Below are 22584 nucleotides of genomic sequence, written 5' to 3' on the forward strand. Positions count from 1 at the left end.
GTGTGGTGAAATTCCACTAAAGAGCAGGAGGTGGAGTGCTAAGGTGACAATGGCAACCACCTCATTGTTGCATCTTGGTCTGGCTCTTGCTTTATGAGGCCTCTCACAAGGCTTGCTAGATTTTAAGGTAACAATCTCAATAACTGATAACATCCTCCTGAGTCCCTAGAGATGACAAAATTGAACAATTACAATTCCAATAAGCAATGGAGATGTAAGAGGGGACTTGCTCTGATGAAGGCATTGTTTGATTGGCCAAATCTGAAACCAGCCAAAGGGGAACAACTCTCAGGTCCCAGATCAATGCTCACTTGCCCTCCCTAGTGCAACTACCTAGTCTTCGGCTTCCCTGAATTCCTCTCCCTGAAGTCCATTGAGACTTCTAGCAAGAAAAAACTTGTTGGGGGGGCAGCATCAAGAAACTCTTTGGCTCTAAGGGTGTAAACCTGATTGTCCAAGTAGTAAACCGAAGGACTTGAGTGAGTTCATTTGTTTCAAGCCCTATCTAGACCAGCGTCCTTCAAATCCAAGGTGTCATGGATGAAAAAGCTAGACAAAAGGATCCCATTTAAGCTAAACACTGCTTCTAGGATATACCCAAGCAAAGAAAAACAAAGCAAACCACACCGGAAGAACTTATAAGAAGCCTGAAAATATTAATTTCAGTACTTTGTTAAAATTTTACACCTAGAATTTGTAAGAGGAACAATTACTTGAATCCCGTTTTCAAATGGGTTGCTTATTTTCAACCCATGTACCTGTTTTTGAGTGAGGTCCATGACTGCATCGCTGAAGTCAGCACCCTTAATAACAGCACCACCAAGGTCACTACGAGTAAGGACTGATCTCACGAGAACTGCATTGGTAAGATTAGCCTCATTGAGTACCTGCAGAATGCAATGAAGTCCTTTAATCTCTTCTGCCCGTGTTAAAAATAAGCAATAATCACCTTATTCTAAAATGTATGACATTTCATGTTAAAAGGAAGTTTGACTGCATTTATTCTATGTAATTCAGAAACCTACTTTTTTGGCAGGATGGAAAACTAGAGATATCCCTGACTGGCATTTGACAGTGGTGAAATTTCATCCTCAAGCACGTAACCATTTCTTTCAAAATAATTTAGCCATACAATCACTCCCATCCACATTCAATTTTTTGCTGAAAACCAATTTAAAATGCATGTAGATAATGAAATTAAAAAAAATGCTGGATGACAAATGCATAACCATTAATACATGAAAAATAGCTTCTGTATTGATTTAAAAAGGCACAAACAAATAATCATGTTGGATAATGACTCCAACTATAGGCCCTGGAGGTGTAGAACAACTAGGTCAAATTTGCTGAGAATGCTAACTGCTACGTTTAAATTCATACGTAAACAGTGGAAAGAGCAAATATATTTGGAGATTAATATACGGTAGTGCTGAGTGGGTATGGATACACATAAGTAAGGTCACAAAAGATATTGACCAACTGACTATTCTCAAGTATAAAATTGGCTTGCAGCTTATCATTCAACTTTTCAATGGATGGTATAGCAAAATCATTGCCAATAATACAAAATACAGTACACTATGACGTCAGTCATTTTGAGAAACTTGTATTATTGCAAACAATATCCTTGAAAAATATCCTCACCATGCGATCCATTAGTGTATCACTTAAGTCAGCACCTACATGAAAGCAGGCATAAATAACCATTAGTACAGATGCATAAAACCGTTTTTAGTCAGACAATGACAAGTACAAAGATATAAAATTATTGCAAATCATGAGACTCAATGGAATTTGAGGTCTATTCAATCACAGAAAATGCCTAATAGAAAGCAACCAAACAAACCAGAACTTCAAGTAATCTTAGGTAATTGTGCATATTTGGGCCAAATATGTTTAATGATTCGAATAACCATCAAGAGCATGAAATAAAAGAATGGTTCATGAAGCAAAATTAAATGCAAAAATTCCTAAGGGCTGACAATGCAGCACCGACAAGACTACTTAAAAAGGGTTATTGAAACGGGTATGCTTGTCATGAATGAAGACCTTTAAGGAATTGTTTGTCATAGCAATCAATAATTGTGATGTTTTACTTTTGCTTCCTGTAACCACTAGATCATGCAAGGCATGGGAGATAAGGGAGCATTATCACACTTATCTATGTGCTATTCATCATCACGGTTACTTTTGATGCATATTCACATTCCCCAGGGCATATTTGCATATTTGGAGGCATGATCATTTTCATGGACACCATTCACATCTCACAAGCCAAGTTATACATATTTCGAGACATGAGCGGATGTATTGGCATTACCTATGTGACACTTGGATGGAATGCCCCTCATGAAATGAGGACGTGTGGCATACTAAGCCCTTTACAAAGTTGACTACACCTTAATTGAGGAGCTTTCCAGCTTTCTATGCCATTTTGGTCTTTACTTATGGCACATATGTTCATGGAAATACTATTAATGAAGGCCTTGAAGCCAAAAGAATGCCACATCTCCCTTAGAAGAGTCTAGAAAGGGATTTTTAAAACTTTATTTATGAGGTGATAACCCTAATTAATGAAGACATCTCACTTGGAAAACTCTAGAATGACAAAATCATAAAAAAAAGCAATTGTATAAGAGGATGTCTAGCTTGACGAGGTGCCATGTGGAATTTTGAGCTCCTCAAAGACCAAACCAAGGCTTATTTGGTGGAGCATAACTCTTCTAGGGTATCTAGACTTTTCTAATTAATATTTTATTTGCATATGGTTGCAAATAGTACCTATTGTTGCCTCAAAGTCTAGAAAGCCTTGTGAGAGGCCTCACAAGACAAGGGCTAGACCAAGATACAACAATGGGGTGGAGGCCATTGTCACCTCAACGCTCCCCCTCCTGCTCTTTAGTGGAATTTCACAAGGGAGGCTTCCCAGTATAAGTCACCTAATAGATATTCTAAGTCACTAGCTCAAAGGTGACAGTTTAATAGGTTCAAATAGGGTACTCAAACTAAGAACAAGACTCAATCCAATGGGATAAGGAATAGTGTACCCTCTAAAGAACCCACAAGGAGGGCTTATAGCCTAGGGTTTGGATGATATGTCATAAAGATGGCACACTTAGGCATATAATACAAAGAAAATGCTTGCAAGAAAGATATGAACAACAAAAAGGGAGACACGAGCCTTCAACAAGTCCTAAGTTGAAGGCTTCATGCTAGTTTAGGATTTCCTAGGCTAGAATTGCCTATGGTTTGTGATGTCAACCCTATAGAGGCTATTCCAACCATGCAAAACGGAAGCTTTAGATATAATAAGGTCCAATCAGCAAGAATAACCTCAAAACAAGCCAACGCTTCAAACCTAGTTGAATTCGGTCCTATGCCCTAGCTCTAGCAACTTGCCTTGAAGGGCCAAGTTAATTGAGGAGAGATGAAAGAGTAATGTTTTAACTTTTTATAGTTTTGACCATCTACGTGGATGCCATTTCCTACTAAATATTTGGGTGATGTAGTATAAGGGAAAATTACAATGGAAATATCAAACCCTTGAAAGGAGTAATGGGGGAAACCTAAGTTTCCACTTTTAAAACCCTAGCTATCATTCAATATGGGGATAAAAGCAAGAGAAAAGCTCTCTAGGAGGTTCTCAAGGGATGTTCAAGATTCTTAATTAAAGCATGCAACATTTCACCAAAAATTTCATATAAAGATATGCATTTAGACATGGAATATAGAAACCCTAGCAAAATATATTGCATACAATAACCATAAAAGATATTCAACAATAAAAGTACTCACAAGATATCAATGAACAATCCTTCATTATCCCAAAATGACGTGTCCACAACAAGGACTAGTCTCCAATATAAAAATTTCCACAAAGATCACATCTCCATGAGTGTCGTGAGGTACAAGAGCAAGGCCAAAATAGTCCACAAGTGATGATGAAATGAAGTGTGAAGTGACCTTTTATTTATAAGGAGCCCCTTGTTGACCACCAAGTGTCAACTACCCTATACCATAGTACATTTTTTCAAAGCATTCCATCATGTTCGAGTAGTCAGATATCCAGAATTCATCATCATCTTTCAACAATTTGTCAAAGTCATGTAATCCAAATTCTGCAACTCTGTGAGCCATTATGTAAAAATGATTCTAGTATGTTTATAAAGCCATCTAAAACATCTAGCTAAGATTAAGAATGTTTAACAAAGAGTTTCACTCTAGGGATTTTTTTTCCCTCTACTAATTATTTGTTTTTCAACACTTATAAATGGTAGAGTTTTTCTCCCAAGCATACCACAAAGCTAGGGTGGGGCTCGATGGTGAAGTCTTAAGTGAGTCCTAGTGTATAGATTCAATGTAAATTCATACTAGATCATGTCTAAAATCTCGTAGAATTTGGTTGAGTCTAGAGGTCAATTTTTGATTCCCCTTCTAAATGATATTTTTATGTAATTTTTGATGTAAAAGATGTAAAATGTGTTGTTATAGAAGTTATAGGTGGTACGAGTAATCATAATTAGACCTCATCACCTAAACTTTTTATTTAGACACTTTGACGGTGGAAAATGTGTTTAAACCCCTTGAATCATTATTTTTATTTTTCGGCAAAAAATGGCAAATAATTAGCCAGAAATTGGTTAAAAAGTAAAAAAGGAGAGAACAATAAAATTCTCTCCAAGTGAAAAATATTAAAAAAGGTTGTGCACTTTCCCGAGGAAGGAATCAAGGAAAAAAGTTGGAGAATCTCCCTTATTTAAGCAAGGAAAAATCCCACAAAAAATTCGATTGGTCCAAAAGGAATTTATTCCCAAGAAAAATCGATTTTTTGAGGAAAATTGAATTTGTGGACCAAAGTGGTTAAGTGAATGGGGATTTTTCGAGGAGAAAAATTCAGAAAAATAAATAAATAAATAATAAAATGTAAAATATAAAAATAAATAAATAAAAATAAAATAAATAAATATATATATATATATAGATATATATATATATATATATATATATATATATTGGACCAAAATCAAAGCCATTTTCAAAGGAATTCGAATTTCCTCCTCCAGATCAAGGGACAAGATTATTTTGGCATGGATCAAGCATTCAACTAGTCGGGATCAAGTCAAATTTGTGCAACTAGCCATTTTCACTTGGAGAAAGATCTAGAACTTTCATTTTTTCTATATAAGGAAGCTTTTAGCTCCTCATTTGTAACTTGGATCTTCAGATTAAAAAGCAAGCTCTTAGCTAAAGAAGCTCTATGTACTTTTTATTTTTTGAGCAATAAAGCAAAAGTCTTTGGTGGTGAAAGCTATGGTGTTATTCTTCAGTTGTTATGGTAATGTTTTCTGAATAATGCTCCCAATGCTTTACTGGATCTAAATTGATATATTGTTACTTAACTAGCCAGATGTGGACTAACTATTAACACAAGTATCTTGTATTAGTTTTTGGGTTAGAGAGTAAATTTTGAATTTAATAGGTCTAGCAAGTATCTCTAGATTTGTTCTTTCAATTTTATTATTTAACCCCTATGATTTAACAATTGTATTTTTGAATGTGTAAAGATCTCTCTAATATTTAGATCTTGGGCGTGAGAGGAAGTCTTTGGTTGGACCAGCCAACTCCCAAGACATAGAAGCTGAAGAACCCATAGTTTGTGAGTCAAAGACTTAATCTAACGATTATATTTTGCAAGGGTTTCTTGGCCTTGGCTTGTGACTATAGTTATTGTCTATCTGTTTTCTCCAATATGGGCTCTTATTGAATATATGTTATTTGAAGAGCTTATTAACTGATCTAAGGACGGAGGAGTCGTCATACCTTTAGATTAGCCTTGTAAAATTATTTTGTAAATATTTCGTATATAACCCTTGTATGTATATTTTTATTTATTTTGTGTATTATTTTTGGGGTTTTACTTCACTGTTTGCTTACAGATCTGAAGGCTAGGGCATAGATCTCTTAAACAAGTTTTTGCAGGTGGATCTGGCCTCATAAGAAGAGAAACGAATTAATTTTTTTAAAGGTTGAACCCTCCTTCTCTACGACCTAGGCTATCAAAAATTTTGGTAAGTTTTGAGGGTCGCAGGCCTATCCTAGTCTCTCTCTAAAGCCACAAGCCTTCTAAGGCTACCCTCTGATCCTAATTGAATTTTCTTACAAGGGTCTTAAGTGTAAATTTTTTGAGGTTATTTCTCACCTAGGGTTTCATTTTATTGACCTAGAGTAAATTTTTTTGGTGAGACCGCGGGATCTTTCTCACTTCCAAACACTGAGATTTGTACTATACATCTTGTCTAGTGGTTTTATAATTTTTTGAAGCCTTTTTCTAGCAGGCCGCAAGGATTTTTGAGTCGATTTTGGCATAGCCGCAAGTGCAGAGGGTTTCATTTCTATTGAAATCAATTGTTCCTAACCCCTATCTTATTTTGCAGTCAAAAATAATAATTTTGAAGAGATTTAATCAATTTTCTTGAAGAAAAATTAATTATTTGATACCCTTTGAGATATTGTGAATTTTGTTTAAGTAAGTTGCAAGGTTTTGGCGGCCATTTCCTCTAAGGCCGTAAGCATTTCTTTGTCTTCTAGAGCTAGGTCGTAAGGTTTCAAATCTATTCCTTTGTCTTGGCTTAAGATCCACTAACCCTCCTTTTTGTGCAGTGAAATCTAACCATTTTCGTGGCAGGGTTTTCATCATATTTTGGGACAAGGATCCATTCTTGAAAGGTTTGAATCATTGGAAAAAATTTGGAGAAGCCGCATAGATTTCTATGCCTTTTCCTATGGTCGATAGCTCCAGGTAGTTTCTCTTTGGACTGGTGCGAAAGTGCTAGTTGAAGCAGGTTTCAACGAAAAAAAATTGAGTGGCTTAAAGCCCTGAACCTTATCAAATTCCACCATAAATTTAATTAAAATTCAAATCAAATTTTGTGATCATTTTTGGGCTAGGCCGAGAGCCTTTGCATCCTCTAAATCACCAAGGTCGTGAACATTTTTACTATCAATTTATCTCTTGTTGAGGGTCGTGAGTTGGTGAGGGTTTGATCAATTGTTTTAAAGAATTTCTAATTGCAAACATATGTGGATCAGCTTTGTCACTTGGGGAGAAAGTTGTTGTAAAGATCTTTTTATCATTGTAATTCTCCTTAGAAACCCTCCTCCCTTGTCTAGAGGGCTTCCTCTGTGTAATATCTAACAAAAGGAACCATTTTGTTTAAGGGAGCTTGGGATTTTCCCATGGTATCCCTGCCTCCTTCCTAGGAGAAGTTTCTTGTGGTAGTGACTAACTTTCATTTTCTTGTATTAGTTAGCTAGATCTAGACCTAACTGTCATAGTTTAAGATCTGATTTCTAATTCCTTTCATTGGTTTCATTAGATCAGTTTCATGTGCATTGCATTTCAGATCTAAACTTCTCTTTGGATTGCTATTGATTTGATCTTATTGCAATTTGAATCTGGTTTACATTTGAAGATCTCTTGTCTTGTCTCATTTGTGTCTAGATCTTAAAATAGTACATTAGCAATCTCATCTGCCATCTAAAATAACTACTTGTGCTTACACTTGCTCTCAAAGCCTCCTAAAGATATATCATAAGTGAAGTGGCATCTAAATCTAATCATTAACTCATTCCACCCGAGAGCATTTTCTAAATTAAAAGCACTAGTATTGGCATTCTTCTCTAATGCTTTGTTTCATTGAATAATGTTAAGTTATGGTATGTTCTATGCTTATAGTAGTTTACTTTTTCTTTTTTCTTATTATATTCCACAGATTAGCAATCACATGTACATAAAGTAAAGTGCAGATAGAACATTAAACGATCGACAGAAAACAAGCCAAGACAAGAGACACAAGATGTGGCGACTAGCCAGGGACAAACCCCACAATGTGTGGGGAAACCCTTTGATCAAATCTTCTTTTATCTTCAATAATTCAGCAGAGAGAAATAGTACAATAAATCTGATTCATATCAGCAGTAGAAAACCCTAGATCAGCAGCATCAGCATTAGCGACTTCATTATCAAACTAGGGCATACGATATCTCACAAACCGACCGTCGGATCGGCTTGATTCCACCACCAAAAGTTGCGGCCTCCAGAGGAGGTTCAGATGAACCTACAGCGCAGTTCAGATGAGGAGATATTCTAGTCCACGAAGGTCAAACTTTACTTCTGCAGTTGCAGCTTCAGTTTTGGTAGCTTCCAGCTTTAAACTAGGGCAGTCGATATCTTGCAAACCATCCGTTAGATTGACTTGATTCCACCACCAAAAGTTGCGGCTTTCAGAGGAGGTTCAGATGAACCTATAACGCAGTTCAGATGAGGAGATCGTCTAGTCCACGAAGGTCAATCTTTACTTCTGCAGTTGCAGCTTCAGTTTCAGCAGCTTCTGGCTTCACATGTGTGAGGGAGAGACCCTTTTCTGCGCAGTAGAGAAGAGACTCTTTTCTGCGCAGTAGAGAAGAGACTCTTTTCTGCGCAGTAGAGAGAGAGAGATGTGATGAGATGAGTGAGTCCAAATGAGAAAAAGTCCTCCTGTATTTATACACAACGTTGGTGTTTGAATAGATGCGACTGTTGGGCTTCTGAGTCTACATGAGTTGTAGGTTGGCTTGATAATAATTCCATAATCAAAATAAATTCATATCTCCATGAATACTTATCGGAATCGGGTGATTTTTATATCAATCCTACACCTCTCGACGAGAGGAATCTAATGAATAAGATGACCCACATGAAGTTTTTCCCTAGTTGCCAATTTTAACACTCCCTCTCAACTAGGGAGAACTTCATTTGCAATCTGTCTATCGGTTGTTACTATTCATCCATCAAATGCACTGCCCTATAGAGCCTGACCCTTGTCCTGCTCTGCTCTATTCTTCCTATTCTGCTTTGTCTTGATCTGCCCTATACTGATCTGTGTTGCTTTGCTCTATTCTGCTCTGCTCTTGCATTGTTCTGTTCTGCTCTACTTTTGTCCGAATTATGAAGAAGAAGAAATGATCGAGGATGTATCATACTAACTCAAAGTCAGTCTGAGAGTATGTAACACTAGTCCCAGACCAATCTCAATCGACCCGATGTCAGCGTCATAGTGAGTACAACTCCACTGGTCCCAGACCAGTATCATCCTCCACTGACTCAAAGTCAGTCTCAGAGTGCGTACCACTGTTCCCAAACCAATCTCAACCGACCCGAAGTCAGCTTCATAGTAGGTACCACTCATCCCACTGGTCCTAGACCAATATCGCAGTCTCAGAGAGTGTACCACTGGTCCCAAACCAATCTCAACCGACCCGAAGTCAGCGTCATAGTATGTACCACTCTCACTGGTCCCAGACTAGTACTGCACTGACACGAAGTCAGTCTCAGAGTATGTACCACTAGTCCAAGACCAGTCTCAACCGACTCGAAGTCAGCATCATAGTATGGTACAAATCCTACCACTGGTCCCAGACCAGTATCATTGATCCTATATCAATGGAGGTCATCCTAGCGTAGGGAGTACAGTAGATACAATGATGCGTCCATCGGTACTACTATGGTCCCTAACTTCATTTCCCTACTCATTGATCAAATGAGAGGTACTTCCCATGAGTCCCAGACTGCATGGGTAGGATGCCTCGACAGGAGAACTAATCAATCCTGTCCTCACAGGAGAACACATCAATCCTGCTACAATCACCATGGAGAACACATCAATCCAGGCCGCCATGGAGAACACATTAATCCAGGCCTCACAGGAGAACACATCAATCCTGCTACAGTCGCCATGGAGAACACATCAATCCTGCTACAGTCGCCATGGAGAACACATCAATCCTGTTCCACAAGAGAGCGAATCATCTTGTCCCACAAGAGAGCGAATCATCTTATTCCGGTGCGCACCACCAGGGGAGGGTGAGTCACCCTGTGGTCGTATGTTGCTCCAATAAGAACTGCAAGCCCTCAGAGCTCCCAGAGCTCAATGTATGCAACATGCAGGACCCTTGTACAAGGGTTTCTTGGCGACTCCAAGTCATTTGGGAAAATCATAGATTAGATCTTTCCTCGGGGCTTTAACAAGGTGTATCTACCTGTACATCATCTTAATGCAATGGAGCCTCCTTGCTCATCGACTTACCATATCCCAGATGATGTCTATCTGCTGGAGCAATCGACGAATACGAGATTCCTCAATAATCGAAGACCACCTCTGGTTGTTACAGAGAATCACAGTGGTATGTGTTCAAACAGCTCACTGAAGAGCTTCACCAACCAGGCAGCTTCATACGAGATCATACTCGTAGATATGTATCCGGTCTCGGCAGTGCTTATGGAAACCGTCTTCTACTTCCTGCTCATTCATTATATCGAAGCAGAGTCCAAAGAGAAACAGCACTAAAAAGTGCTCCAGTGATCCTCCACACTACCTGCCTAATCAGTGTTTGAATAATCATACAGTTTCATATTTCCGGCAGTGTATCTCATTCCATGAGAGATTGTGTCCTGAAGACATCTCAGAAGATTCTTGGCACCAATCTAGTGAGGCTCAACCAAATATGAGCTCACAATGCTAACTGCAAAACATATGTTTGGATGGAGGTTCACCAAGAACATCAACACGAATGAGTTTTTGAAACTCATAGGCATTTCCCAAATCTGGTCTGACATCACTACCATATAACTTCTGAAAGTTAAGATCCTTGAGATAGTCACAGGCTTGCAGTCCACCATACCAAGTCTTTTCAGAATCTTCACCACATATTTTCCTTGAGATAGGAAAATTTCCCTTGGCTTCTGCCACACTTCAAGTCCTAGGAAATAGTGCATCAGTCCTAGGTCCATTTCAAATTCAGAAGCCAACTCCCTCTTACATTTGTAAATGAGAAGGTTTGCACCTGTTAGAAAGAGTTCATCCACATACAACACCAGTATGAGAGGCTTGTCATCTTCAACCTTTAGGTAAAGGTTAGGATCAGCTTCACTCCTAGTGAATCCCAGCTTCATCAAGTAGCTATCGATCCTCTCATACCATGCTCGGGGTGCTTGCTTCAGCCCATAGAAAGCCTTCTTTAACTTGCATACATGAGATTTTCGATCATAATTCTCAAATCCTTCGGGTTGCTCCACATAGACCTCTTCCTTGATCGAACCATGCAAGAATGCGGTCTTGACATCCATCTGATGTAGGTTCCATCCTTGTGAAGCCACAAGGGCTATGATCAAGTGGATGGTCATATATCTAGCAACAGGTGCAAATATCATAGTCTATACCTTCCTTCTAGGAGAAACCACGAGCAACAAAACAAGCCTTATACTTTTCCGTACTTCCATCTGCTGCATGCTTTATCTTGTAAAGCCATTTAGAAGTGACAATTGTCTTGTCCTGGGGTCTGGGAACTACTTCCCAGACATCATTCTCCATAATAGACTCATATTCTATGGTCATAGCATCCTTCCATACTTGATGCTTGACGACATCTGAGAATGATGAAGGCTCATTTTGTATGATCGTGCTCATGATGGTCAGGTATCCCTGATACCTGTTAGGTTTCTTACTTTGACGGAAGGTTCCTCAGGGTGCAGCATGTCCTTCAGCATCATCAAGTATCCCCCTAAGCCATGAAGGCCTCTTCTTAGAAGAGGAAGGCTCATGTGGATGAGGATCAATCGGATCCATGGGTTCTTCTACATCAGGCATTGATACATCATCTACCCATAGAGACAGCTTCCACAATCGTACGGTGCCACACCATTCTGCTCTGGAGTATGTGGTGTAGTAGTCTCCCTAATAGATAGGGGATCGTTCTTGATCTCGGTGATTCTTAAGAAGTATGCTTGATTTCCCTCGGCTTATTTCTAAGAAACAAAACTTGATTTGCATCATTAACTTTAAATAAACTCACCACTCTATCGTAGATTTCCTTGGAGGTGTCCAGTTCAGAGATGTAGGCCACCAAGTGCTTGTCGATAGAGTCCCGGATGATCTTCTTTGTTTTGACTTCTCCGTTTTTCCATTTGTTCCAGGAAACAGCGGATGCATTTGATGGAGGCTCAATAATATTGCCTCTTACATGGTCCAGCACTCCTTGATCTTCTAGGGTTAGATTGGTAGACATCTTCCATCCGTGATAGTCAGCTTTCTCGCAAAGCTTCTCTTCGGCAGGAAAGAGTGTTGAGGACCCCATAGTTCTTTTAGGATAGCCTTGTCAATCTTCTCTTCGGTGATTGCTCTTGCTCTTGCTCGGGCTTTGTCTTCACCTCAGCTCCGATTCCATGTTAAGTTATGGTATGTTCTATGCTTATAACAGTTTACTTTTTTTTTCTTATTATATTCCATAGATTAGAAATCACATGTACATAAAGTAAAGTGCAGATAGAACATTAAACGATCGACAGAAAACAAGCCAAGACAAGAGACACAAGATGTGGTGGCTAGCCAGGGACAAACCACACAATGTGTGGGGAAACCCTTTGATCAAATCTTCTTTTATCTTCAATAATTCAACAGAGAGAAATAGTACAATAAATCTTATTCATATCAGCAGTAGCAAACCCTAGATCAGCAGCATCAGCATTAGCGGCTTCATTATCAAACTAGGGCAAATGATATCTCACAAACCAACCATCGGATCGGCTTGATTCCACCACCAAAAGTTGTGGCCTCCAGAGGAGGTTCAGATGAACCTACAGTGCAATTCAGATGAGGAGATCTTTTAGTCCACGAAGGTCAAACTTTACTGCTGCAGTTGCAGCTTCAGTTTCAACAGCTTCCGGCTTCAAACTAGGGCAGTCGATATCTTGCAAACCGTCCGTCGGATTGACTTGATTCCACCACCAAAAGTTGCGGCTTTCAGAGGAGGTTCAGATGAACCTACAGCGCAGTTCAAATGAGTAGATCTTCTAGTCCATGTAGGTCAATCTTTACTTCTGCAGTTGCAGCTTCAGTTTCAGCAGCTTTCGGCTTCACATGTGTGAGGGAGAGACCCTTTTCTGAACAGTAGAGAAGAGACTCTTTTCTGCGCAGTAGAGAGAGAGAGATGTGATGAGATGAGTGAATCCAAATGAGGAAAAGTCCTCCAGTATTTATACACAACATTGGTGTTTGAATAGATGCGACTGTTGGGCTTTTGAGCCTACATGAGTTGTAGGTGGCTTGATAATAATTCCATAATCAAAATAAATTCATATCTCCATGAATACTTATCGGAATCGGATGATCTTTATATCAATCCTACACCTCTTGACGAGAGGAATCTAATAAAAGTATTATCAGCCATGAATAAGATGACCCACATGAAGTTTTGCCCTAGTTGCCAATTTTAACAAATAAACCTTATAAGCTTCATTGGTTATTTGGTTAATCAAATCTTCTGTTATAAGTTTTATCATCATCTTGTGAATTAGCATTTCTTTATTGAAGCATGTTGATTTATCTTATATCTCATTGAAGCATTGCAATTTGACATCTCATTTTTCATTATAGAGTTAGATTTGCATTCTTAAAATCTATCTCCAAACATAAACTTGGTTGAATAAAAAGATAGGTCAACCTTCTCCAATTTTCAATGTAAGAATTTGATCCTTACTTAACAGTTAAAACAGGTGACCTTGCAGTTCTCATGTGGTTGGGTCTCTCGTAGGAACGAAGGCACTTAGGTCATTAGAAGTCCTGGGTAGGTGTCGTTAATGAGGTCTTAGCTTCCTTCCCCAGCACTTTTTTCTACAACCTTGTTTAAGACTAGTTCTAACAATTGAGGAGAAGGCCTTCACCTAAGATTAGGCATTTTAATTAAAATTTACCAATATCCTTGCATTATACCTAGTCTAGTCTTGCATTCATTTATCTAGCTTTCTCTCATTTGGCATATTGTTGAACTGTGAGCATTTTTACTTTACTTGCAAAATCACTGCTCTTCTACTTGTCATTTAATACTGTAATATTTTATTTGAGCATCTCTTTGAAGTGAAATACAAGTTTTCATTCATCTTGCAAGTTTTACTTTTCTACTCATATATCAATATTGTGCCATTTCTTGTAATAACACTTGTTTTGCAGCATTGCTTGTCTTGTGACTTGAAATATCATTCCATTTTGCAAGTGTTATTTCTTTATTGAGCATTGTTTTAAGGCACTGGTTTATCATTGTTATCTTTTCATTGTCATATTAACCTTAATCGAATTTATCTCTTACATTACTTATTAATAATTTCACTTGCTAAATAAATCTTAATTCAAGTTGTCAAGGGAAGTAATTATCATGCCCTTAGTCTCCTAGAACTTGTTTCCAGCAAGTTTCCCTTTCTTTATCATATTTAGGGACTACCCCCCTTAGCTTTGCCTAAAAAGAGTGAGTAGGGAATAGATGACAACCCCTGCTCTGAGCATTGTGCTTTAAAGATTATATTTTGTGGGGTTGGAACTTTTCCCACTCTTAGGTGTACATCTTAGGCGACAACACCGCTAAAACAAGGTTGATAATGAGTAAACATAAGTAAACCTTGGGTTACAAACCAACCCACTAGCTCAACATGAACTAATGCCAAAATAGACCCACAGGTGTGAGTAGTAAGCCTCTAATATGATGATTTAATGCCCTTTTTGGGTTCCAAATGTTATGTGATGATGAAGAGAAGGCTAAAGGTGTCTCCAAGCACCATGATCATCCATCATTTGAGGAGTATTCCACAAACCCAACCTCAAAGCAACTCTAAAGATCCTAAATCGAGTTGGGGTGCTAACACGTCATCTCCATGGGTCTCTAATGGTTCAACATAGTGCCTCCTTTCTCCAGTGTTAGGGCTCCATCACATGCAACAAACTCTCCCTAGTCATCTCATGGAAAACCATCCTCATCTGGGCTCTGATCATGGCATGCCCATTAGGCAGTGTCAAGGCCGGCCTAGGGGCATGCTGGGTCCATTAATGTAATCATCAAGAATCCTCCATGCTAGGCAAAATAGGATCAGCGTCCTAGGTCTTGGAGGTAATTTGGGACGTGTATCAACTGCTCAAGCCATCATACTGCCCAATGCTCTAACGTAAATGGGCAACACTACATCTGCTAAAGTCATCAACCTCTCTATAGGGCCTAGGTACTTGTTACCCCTCTTTTAGTAGGGGTATCCATACATTCATTACAGCATTCTTAAGCACCATTGGAAGCCCAAGGTCACAAGTCAAAATCCATGTAACAACCATGTGAGGCCTTGTAGACATCCTAGACCTTGTGTCACATTGAGTCAGTCTTGCTTTGGTTGAACCATGCCTTGTTCCTTTAAGTTTGCAACAAGTTTATTTCGTCCCTAATAGGATTGGAGGGCTTGAGGTAAGCTTATATGTGGACTCATGATTTTGTGGGAGCCTTGCAGTGTAGGGGTGATCACTAGTGTAGGGGCCAATATAGCCCACGTCGTGTGGACCTATGTCATTCTACATGGTTATGAGTTTATCGAGTTTGTATGTGGCCTTGGCTTTGGTGTCATATCCCTCAGATGTTACTCATATATAGCAGTCTCACAGTCAGTGACATTTTCATGGTTCCCAATGCAGTTGATGTTTCCCAAAGCAAAGTCATTCCAGAAGTAAAAAAGTCAACAAGATCCCAAATTGTAGAGCTCAGTGAGAGGATGACATGCCACATGAAATTTTTCCATTTGGTGGAGGCATTCTCAAGATATGGTTGGTCAAAGATGGTCAAACAACAATGTTACAAGTTTTCCAAGGACAGAACAAGGGGAACGTTGGATAGATTTTCACATGCATTACGTTAAAAATGGACTGCTCGCCAAAACGAACAAAACCCATGTCTCAAAAAAAATTATCCTCAAGGACATTAGAGATCATCCACTTGGGCATGAGGATGTGGCACGACAATTATGTAATGTGCCATAATAGGCACAGATTTTGTCAGAATTTGACATATAATATATCAAAACTGGTCTACAAAATGAGAAGAACAAAACCCATGTATTGATTTTTCCAAATTCACAAGGACATTATAGATCTTGACATGGTCAAAAATGCTTAATGCATGGAAAAGCCAAGTCAATTAAAAAATAGCCATTATAAAGGTTAATATAGCTTTTGGAGGTTACTATCTCCAAGAATATTAAGATAAGGATAAGAAAAGTAGTCGTTAAAAGTCAAGTAATTAGTCTTCAACTAAAGGAGCAAATTCCCAAGGATGATCACTCTCCTTCCCAAGATAAATCAACATTGTTACCCACCACCAGTGGGTGACACCATAGGAGAAATTTTCTCCTAGATTTGTTTTCAGTCGACAACCAGTAGCCTTAACAACCGCCAGTGTAGTCGATGTTGTGCCAAATGTTTCCGCTCCCTAAGCCAGTGATATGTCCCCTCGCCCATCTGTTGAGATCGTATGTTTGAAGGTGGGCCATCCAATCCTAAAGGTATGGTTTTTCATTATATAATCGAGTGCTTATGCTTGTTTTTCTTGGGCACACTTGGAAATGGATTAGTGGGTGACTTGGAAGGAGGAAGGGTTTCAAATGTAGTCTTGTTCCCTTAGCTTAACTAGGGGTTTAATCCTCAACCCTAGTCCCGTGGGATCTCCCCTACGGGTTTGCAGATTTAAGATGGACACTACTTGGCAAACCCCAATTTTGGTAGCGTGGTCCTTGTTGAAGTTTCTAAGGTTACTCAGTTAGAAACCCTCCATGCACTTTATCTAATTTATTCCTACCTACTTGTTATTTTTCCTTAACAAGTTATTTACAATGTAAATACTGAAAATAAACACTAGTGCATGCTCAACATATTACTGATCAGCGACTAAAAGAAACAAGAACAAACACACCATATGACACCATTATTTTTGGACTAATGTCCTCGGAAAAACCCAATGTGGGAAAGCCAGTGCAGCTATCTGAGGGTTTTCTTATTAAGCAATATCATAGTACAATCTGGGTGCTGAAACTGGCCTACCCAACAGAGAATTTCCTTGGCAGTAATACCTCTCAGTTTCTGACAAATCTCCTGGCTGAAACCCCAGATAATCCTTCCGACAGCTACTCAGCTCAAATCTGCCCAAGGAACCCCAGTGTCATCCTCTCTCTGGACTGCGTCAACCCCTCTTTGTCCCACGCTGGCCCTGCGTCACCCCGGATGGATCTACGTCAGCCCTGGGATGCCCTACGTCAGCCCTCTGGCCCTCTGCGTCAGCAACACTTGCCTCTCTAAGGCTCTGCGCAACTCCCGGTTGCCTCTGTGTGAGCCCTGGCTGGCTCTGCGTCACTCTCCTTGGCTACTACGCTGCTCTCCCGGCACTATCTTTGTTTGTCTGTCTCTTTGTACTCAAATGCCCCTCAACTGCATCTCCCGATCACTACTTCTATCTCTCTTAGCAAACCCTGCTCTAGAGAATAGAATGATTGATCACTATGGTGTATTCTCCAAATGACCCTCAAACCTCCTCTTATACTTTTCCTGTTGACATCTCAACGGCCGAGATTAAGTCCCTGATCAATGGCTAAGATTAGATCTGGCTTAATCCATGTCTTTTGGACCACTCTAACACAGATTCATATTAATACACATTAATATTTTATTTTCCCTAAGTTTAGACTTAGGGACTCCATTTAAAACATTAATTATTTTAATATCCCCTAATCTGTTTAGAATCTGCCCAAACCCTTTCTGGGTATTAAATATCTCATGTGCTCCAACCTCTCCACCAAATTTCGTGGCTAGAGCACATCCGATGCTACCCCAAATCAACACTCCCTCTTAGCGAGGACTGTGCTCTAGCAATACTCCTCACTAAGTATTACTCTGATCATCCAACATCAGTACCTGTGCTGATGCTAAGCCTTCCTGCCCAACATCCTCTACACTGTTGTATCCTGTACTGCTGCCCATGGTTCTGCCACTGCCACTGTTGCATCAGTACGACAGCTCCTTCTGCATCCATGTTGTTGTTGGTCCTTTCTCCCAGCACTGCACCTCCTCTCATCATGCTGCATCTTGTTGCCCACTGTTGCACTGCAACTCAGTTACTGAGAAGTAAGTAACTGATCTCCCAACTGACCTCCCTGTTGGGCTAGAAACACCCACTGATGCTGAAGCTCCCTTTGCCGCTGACAAGTGCTCCCTCTCTGATCTCCGCGCTATTGCAACAACTCCCTGCATCTCGCATCGCTGCACACCTCTCTGTGCCATCTTGCACTGGTGCAACACTCCTATGCCTCTCGCACTAATGCAGCCTGCTAGCCTTGCGCTGTCTCGAGACTCCTGCACTGTAGCTCTCTCTGTCGCTCCATCCGCATCCGTCTCTACCTGACTCAGCCATTCCTGTTACTCTTCGATGGGGCTCCCATAGCAAGGTCTAATCCAAGAGGCTGGGTACCTCAAGGATCCTGCCCCTCATCGCCTGTAGTCCGCCTAACTATAGCTCAATGTCTCCCCACTTCCGCTCAAGTGGTGCGTGTGCACTCATGGCACAGTCATCGTTTGTCAAAACTTCCTTCTCTCCCCGTGCTAACGCTGCCTTAGTCTCGGAAGACTCTCCCTTACTCCTCTTCCTTAGACACTGGGTCGCATAATGACCCAACTCCTCACAGTGGAAGCACTTGATCTTGGAGAGATCCTTCTTCTTCCACTTTTCCTGCTTTCCCTTAGATGCTAGGGCCACGTCTTCCTCCTCCTGCTTGACTTTGATCCCCTTGTTGCTGCTACCCATCTTCGACTGTCGTCTGATCTCTTCCTGGCAAAGAGCTGCCCACATCTCGTCCCAAGGTGGAAGTGTCCCTCTGCCCAGTATACTCTGGACAAATACTTCCCAGTCTTCTGAGACAACATTCAGGGTTGTCCTCACCATCAGCTCCTGATCCGATGTCGCCCCTATAGCAGTCAATTGATCTCGGATCTCATTCAGTCCTCCGAGGAAGGTGTCAATCGGTTCTCCCTTCTTCATCTGATACGACCTCAACTGATTCTCAAGCAACATTCTTCTCTGCACAGAAGTATGCTAGTACAGCTTCTTGAGAGCCTCCCACATCTCAAATGTCGTTTCCTTCTCGGCTATGTGTGGTACTACATGATCCTTGACCCCGTCAAGGATAATGCTCTTGGCCCTCACCATCACCTCCTCGTACCTGTCATTATCATTGGGGTCGACTGGGACAGCTATTACCTTCAAGGCGAAGTTCTTGACACAATTCCTGTCAAGTACGGATAAGATTTTGGCCTTCCAAACTGCGAAGTTCGATGCTCCGTCCAGTCTATCCTGGTCTCTTACTTCGTGTAATGCCATGATGCTCCTCTACTTCCCTCCTGGAAGTTCTCTATTTGACTCCTCTAAGTCTCTACTTCCTGTCTGGAAGTTCTCTTCTGGACTCCCTCTGAGTCCTGATTTCCCTCCTGGAAATCCTTCTGTCGTTGTCGAGATGCCCCCTACTCTGATCGTCTTATGCAACCGCACCACTGATATGGGTTCCTCGACTAGAAACCCTCGGTAGCAACTCCTCTGGCCTTGCTTTGTCAGGTACTATTCTAACTACAGTACCTCACCAGCTCCACTCTGCAATATTCCCGCAGCCTTCTAAACCCCAGCAACCTAAAGGTGATGTGCCATGATTCTCCTCTACTTCCCTCCTGGAAGTTCTCTATTCGACTCCTCTGAGTCTCTACTTCCCTTCTGGAAGTTCTCTTCTGGACTCCCTTTGAGTCTTGATTTCCCTCCAGGAAATCCTTCTATCGCTGTTGAGATGCCCCCTACTCTGATCGTCTTGTGCAACCACACCACTGATACGGGTTCCTCGGCTAGAAACCCTTGGTAGCAACTCCTCTGGCCTTGATTTGTAAGGTATTGTTCTAACTACAATACTTCACCAGCTCCACTCTGCAATTTTCCCGCAGCCTTCTAAACCCCAGCGACTTGAAGGTGAGAGCTCCTAGGCTCTGCGCAATCCCAGCACTGCAACCCAGCCTCCTCAGCCAACTGTGTCAGCCCTCCCAGCTACTGCGTGGCTCTGCGTGAGGGTTCTCTTGCCTTCCTTTGCCTCTGCACTACCTCTCCTTCCTTGTTGCTGCTCTGCTAGAAACAACTTTTGACACCTCGAGACAACTGTTTTCCTGCTGCTATGCTCCGCTCGGCTGATGTCCTTTAGTTCTCCTATGATCTGCAATCACCCTCTGATACCATGTTGAAGTTTCTAAGCTTACTCAGTTAGAAACCCTCCGTGCACTTTATCTGATTTATTCCTACCTACTTGTTATTTTTCCTTAACAAGTTATTTACAATATAAATACTGAAAATAAACAACTAAAAGAAACAAGAACAAACACACCATATGACACCATTAATTTTGGACTAATGTCCCCGGAAAAACTCAATGTGGGAAAACCGGTGCAGCTATCTGAGGGTTTTCTTATTAAGCAATATCATAGTACAATCTGGGTGCCGAAACTGGCCTACCCAACAAAGAATTTCCTTGGCAGTAATACCTCTAAGTTTCTGACAAATCTCTTGGCTGAAACCCCGAATAATCCTTCCGGCAGCTACTCAGCTCAAATCTGCCCCAAAAACCCCAGCATCATCCTCTCTCTAGACTGTGTCAGCCCCTCTCTGTCCCACACTGGCCCTGCGTCACCCCGGATGGGTCTGCGTCAGCCCTGGGATGCTCTGCGTCAGCCCTCTAGCCCTCTATGTCAGCAACACTAGCCTCTCTGAGGCTCTGCGCAGTTCTCGGCTGCCTCTACGTGAGCCCTAGCTGGCTCTGCGTCACTCTCCTTGGCTACTGCGCTGCTCTCCCAACACTATCTCTGCCTGTCTATCTCTCTGTACTCAAATGCCCCTCAACGGCATCTCCCGATCACTAATTCTATCTCTCTTAGCAAACCCCGCTCTAGAGAATAGGATCACTGATCACTCTAGTGTATTCTCCAAGTGACCCTCAAGCCTCCTCTTATACTTTTCATGTTGACATCTCAACGGCCGAGAATAAGTCCATAATCAACGGCTAAGATTAGAGCTGGCTTGATCCATGTCTTTTGGACCACTCTAACACACATTCATATTAATACACATTAATATTTTCCCTAAATTTAGACTTAGGGACTCCATTAAAAATATTAATTATTTTAATATCTCATGATCTGTTTAGAATCTGCCCAAACCCTTTCTGGGTATTGGAGATCTCATGTGCTCCAACCTCTCCACCAAATTTGGTGGTTAGAGCACATCCGATACTACCCCAAATCAACAGTCTTGTTTTTCCATTTCACATTTTTCACTCACCTCCGCACGTTACATGCCCTATTTCATCATCTTCCTTCTCTAGGTCCACATGGCCACTGAGTCCACAAGGTTGCGGTATCCCCCTCGCCTTGTCCACATGTCTGGTCGAACCTGGAACGATGGCCCAGAGGTTGATGCAACTAAAAGAAAAGATAAAAGCATATCATGGCCGCATACAAAAGGAAATAATACCACAAAATGCAAAAGATGGTCAGGACAATAAAATTTAGCACGTGGGCAAAAAACCAAACATGAGCTCTGCCCCTTATCATTATGGCCATCACCCAAGTTCCTAGGCCCCCATGAGCGCCCCCTGCATCATTATGGAACCCATGTACGTCCCAACCCCCAGTGTGCAATGAACTGCCCCACCTTAACGTGGTATCCACTACAATATCATACGCATCATGCTCTCATCCCCTAGAGCTATGAGCAGTGAAATAAAAGAAAAATCAATAAGACGCATAAGGCAAATGAAGGGTGGAAAAACAAAGGTTGGGGTAACTCATGTACCATGATTTCTCCCTCCTACATTCATATACCCAAATATGTGGACATCTCTCACCCTTACCACCCTTGAGCCCATGTCATTTGGCCTTGAGACCCTTGTGTCCCAATCCACTTCATCATTATCCACATGACACCTACCACTTGAAGGATGTACCTTGGATATGTCCTCCCCTTTAGGGGTTGGGAACACTTAACTGGGTCATTTATTAACCACTCCTATCTAGGGAGGTAACACCATTACATTCTCAAAGTCCCAAATCTAGAAGGGAAACCCACTATGAAGTCTCCATTTCTACCCTTGATAAACAAGCTTATTCACTCAATTGCGCTAAAGAATTATTGAATCTAAAGGTGAGGAGACGCATTGGATCTTATACAAGATTCGCCAGTGGTTTCACTTTGGGCTTGGCCACCCTATACGGGATCCAAGCCCACTAGAGGATCATATTGACACTTGTAAGGGAAGTGTTGAAAGCCATGGGTTTCCATCATGTGACAGTGTTATCTCATGCCATGGGCAGCCTTGACACCTTCAGCGGCTTGTTCATTGCCCACATTATATGAGGATGATACACTTCTTTTACCCCTAAGCCATTTTGGAGCACTGCATGATGTTTACTTAGAGATCAAGGGGTCATCCAATTGACCATCATTTATGGAGCCCTCTTCTTCATCATGCCACTTGAGGACTCGATTAGGTCTTCCAACGGCCCTCCTACTCCATTTCTACATCATTTTGGCTTCATTTTCGATGGCTTATCTTAAAATTTATGAGCTATTTGGTGGGCTTATCACCAAAGTGATGTTATTTTGCACATTAAAATATTT

General features: G+C 40.9%; 1 protein-coding gene across 1 annotated transcript in view; it reads right to left on the reverse strand.

Annotated features, from left to right (window-relative positions):
* The window catches only part of LOC149263765 (Pentapeptide repeat-containing protein), a 246233-nt gene that overhangs the window by 122636 nt on the left and 101013 nt on the right, over positions 1–22584 (reverse strand). The window contains exons 4-5 of the mRNA XM_089426675.1: positions 1645–1679; positions 759–887 (exon numbers count right to left, since the gene is read on the reverse strand). Coding sequence (XP_089282801.1) covers positions 759–887; positions 1645–1679 — 164 coding nt within the window. The remainder of the gene's footprint in view (positions 1–758; positions 888–1644; positions 1680–22584) is intronic.

Source organism: Pinus tabuliformis, chromosome 6, assembly GCF_031772625.1.
Source record: "Pinus tabuliformis cultivar Carrire ecotype Pingquan chromosome 6, CPIR1, whole genome shotgun sequence".
NCBI classification, from domain to species: Eukaryota; Viridiplantae; Streptophyta; class Pinopsida; order Pinales; family Pinaceae; genus Pinus; species Pinus tabuliformis.